This window comes from Bos taurus, chromosome 7 (genome assembly GCF_002263795.3).
Source record: "Bos taurus isolate L1 Dominette 01449 registration number 42190680 breed Hereford chromosome 7, ARS-UCD2.0, whole genome shotgun sequence".
Lineage (NCBI taxonomy): Eukaryota > Metazoa > Chordata > Mammalia > Artiodactyla > Bovidae > Bos > Bos taurus.
Window position 1 is genome coordinate 8,386,184 of NC_037334.1, and position 3,107 is coordinate 8,389,290.

The 3,107-nt window shown below is 38.4% G+C and overlaps 1 protein-coding gene across 1 annotated transcript; it reads right to left on the reverse strand.

Moving 5' to 3' along the window:
• Positions 1-1,805: 1,805 nt before the first annotated feature.
• On the reverse strand, positions 1,806-2,738 carry OR7A105 (olfactory receptor family 7 subfamily A member 105). Its single transcript, NM_001390326.1, has one exon. The coding sequence runs from the start codon at positions 2,736-2,738 to the stop codon at positions 1,806-1,808; it is 933 nt and encodes a 310-aa protein (NP_001377255.1).
• Positions 2,739-3,107: the final 369 nt, after the last annotated feature.

Here is a 3,107-nt window from a genome sequence, read left to right on the forward strand (position 1 = left end):
GATCCCAAATAGCCAAAGCAGTCCCGAGAAATAGAGCGGAGCTGGAGGAATCAATCTTCCTGACTTCAGATTATACTACAAAGGTACAGTCATCAAGACAGCACGGTACTGGCATAAAAACAGAAACACAAACCAATGGAACAAGATAGAAAGCCCAGAAATAAACCCATGCACCAATGTGTACCCTATTTTTGACAAAGGAGGAATGGGGCAAAGACAGCCTCTTCAATAAATGGTTCTGGGAAAACTGGACAGTTGCATGTAAAAGAATGAAATTAGAACACTTCCTAACATCAAACACAAAGACAAACTCAAAATGGATTAAAGGCCTAAATGTAAGACCAGAAACTATAAAATTCTTGGAAGAAAACATAGGCAGAACACTCGATGACATAAATCAAAGCAAGATCCTATATGACCCACATCCTAGAGTAATGGAAATAGAAACAAAAGTAAACAAATGGGACTTGATTAAGCTTAAAAGCTTTTGCATGGCAAAGGAAACTATAAGCAAGGTGAAAAGACAGCTGTCAGAATGGGAGAAAATAATTGCAAATGAAACAACTGACAAAGGATTAATTTCCAAAATATACAAGTAGTTCATACAACTCAATGCCAGAAAAACAAACAACTCAATCAAAAAGTGGAAAACGTACTTAAACAGACATTTCTCCAAAGAAGACATACAGATGGCTAACAAATACATGAAAAGATGCTCTACACTACTCATTATTACAGAAATGAAAATCAAAACTGCAAAGAGGTATCACCTCACACTGGTTAGAATGGCCATCATTAAAAAGTCTACAAACAATAAATGCTGGAGAGGGTGTGGAGAAAAGGGAATGCTCTTGCACTGTTGGTGGGTGTGTAAATTGATACAACCTCTATGGAAGACGGTATGGAGATTCCTTAAAAGCTAGGAATAAAACCACCTTATGATCCAGCAATACCACTTCTAGGAATATACCATAAGGAGACAAAAATTGAAAAAGACACATGTATCCCATTGTTCATTGCAGCAGTATTTATAATAGCTAGAATGTGGAAGCAACCTAGATGTCCATTGACAGATGATTGGATGAAGAAGTTGTGGTACATATACACAGTAGAATGTTACTCAGCCATAAAAAGGAATGCATTTGAGTCAGTTCTGATGAGGTGGGTGAACCTAGAACCTATTATACAGAGTAAAGTGAGTCAGAAAGAGAAAGATAAATTTTATGTTCTAACACATATATACGGAATTGAGAAAAATGGTACTGAAGTATTTATTTACAGGGCAGCAATGGAGAAACAGACATAGAGAATAGACTTATGGACATAGAGAGAGGGGAGGAGAGGGTGAGATGCATCGAAAGAGTAACATGGAAACGTACTCTGCCATATGTAAAACAGAGAGCCAATGGGAATTTGCTGTATAGCTCAGGGGCTCTGTATCAACCTAGAGGGGTGGAATGGGCTGGGAAATGGGAGAGAGGTTCAAAAGGGAGGAGATATATGTATACCTATGGCTGATTCATGTTGAGAATACAATAAAATTCTCTAAAGCAATTATCCTTAAATAAAAAAATTAATTAAAAAATATAAAACAAGGGAAAATTTGCTGGATATCAAAGGAAGAAGAAAGCTTATTAAAATGAGCTACAAGTTAATATAGAAAAGTTGAAATCAAAGAAATGGAAATTCAAGAAAATAAAAGTAGCAAGTTCTGCTTTCATAGTCTGATCAAACAGTCACAATATCTGACTCCAAAGCTTTGACCTCTTCAATCTTAGGTACTTCTTCAGTTTTACAATTGACCTTTATATAGTTCCCTTCACAAACAATTCTTTCAGAGCCCTCTTCATGTCTTTATTCCTCAGGCTATAGATGAAGGGGTTCAGCATAGGTGTGATGACTGTGTACATCACCGAGGCTGTTGCACTTGAGTGTGCATTGTGGGTAGCTGCAGAGCTAAGGTACACTCCAAGCATCGTACAATAAAATAAGGAGACGATGGTGAGGTGAGATGCACAGGTGGAAAATGCTTTATATTTCTCCTGAGCTGATGAGATTCTGCATACAGAGGAAACTATTTTAGAATATGAACAAAGGATACCAAAGAAGGGACCACCACACAGCAGGACAGCTGCAAAATACATCACTATGTTATTAAAAAAGGTGTCAGAACAGGCAAGTTGGACCATATGATTGAGTTCACAGAAAAAGTGGGGAATTTCAATGTTTGTGCAGAAGGACAGTCGCAACACCATTAAGCTTTGTAATAAGGAATTCAGGACACTTATGATCCAGGATATCAGCACCAGTAGTCCACAGAGCTGGGGGTTCATGATGACTGTGTAGTGGAGAGGTTGACAAATGGCCACAAAGCGGTCATAGGCCATCACGGTCAGGAGGAGGATGTTCAACACTGCAAAGAGGATGAGAAAATAAATCTGTGTGATGCATTCTTTATAGCTGATAACTTTGCTTTGTGTCCAGATATTCCATAGCATCTTTGGGATGGTGGTGGAGGTGAAACAGATGTCCACAAAGGACAGGTTGGAGAGGAAGAAGTACATGGGTGTGTGCAGGTGGGCATCTGAAGTGATGGCCAAGATGATGAGCAGATTTCCAAACATAGTGGTCAGGTACGTGGAGAGGAAAAGCCCAAATATGAGGGGCTGTACTTTTACTTCCTCTGAAAGTCCCAGAAGGAGAAATTCTAGAATTTGCGTATCATTGTCTGGTTCCATGCAGGAAGGTGACTTCTGGAAAGAAAGGCTATAACATGGTTAATTTTCACACAAACTTGTTTTACTCACATATTCAAAATGGTGTTTCAAATTTATATTTTGTTGTCAAATATTAATTTGACATTGTCTGGTTCAAATATTAATTTGATATTTTGTGTACTTTGTATAGCCCATTGAAGGTATAATTCCATAATGTGGAATTTTTTCCCCAACAAGCTTTTATCATAAGGGTCATGAGTTTTACACTTTTAACGAGATTTCATATTCCATAGCATCTTTGGGATGGTGGTGGAGGTGAAACAGATGTCCACAAAGGACAGGTTGGAGAGGAAGAAGTACATGGGTGTGTGCAGGTGGGCATCTGAAGTG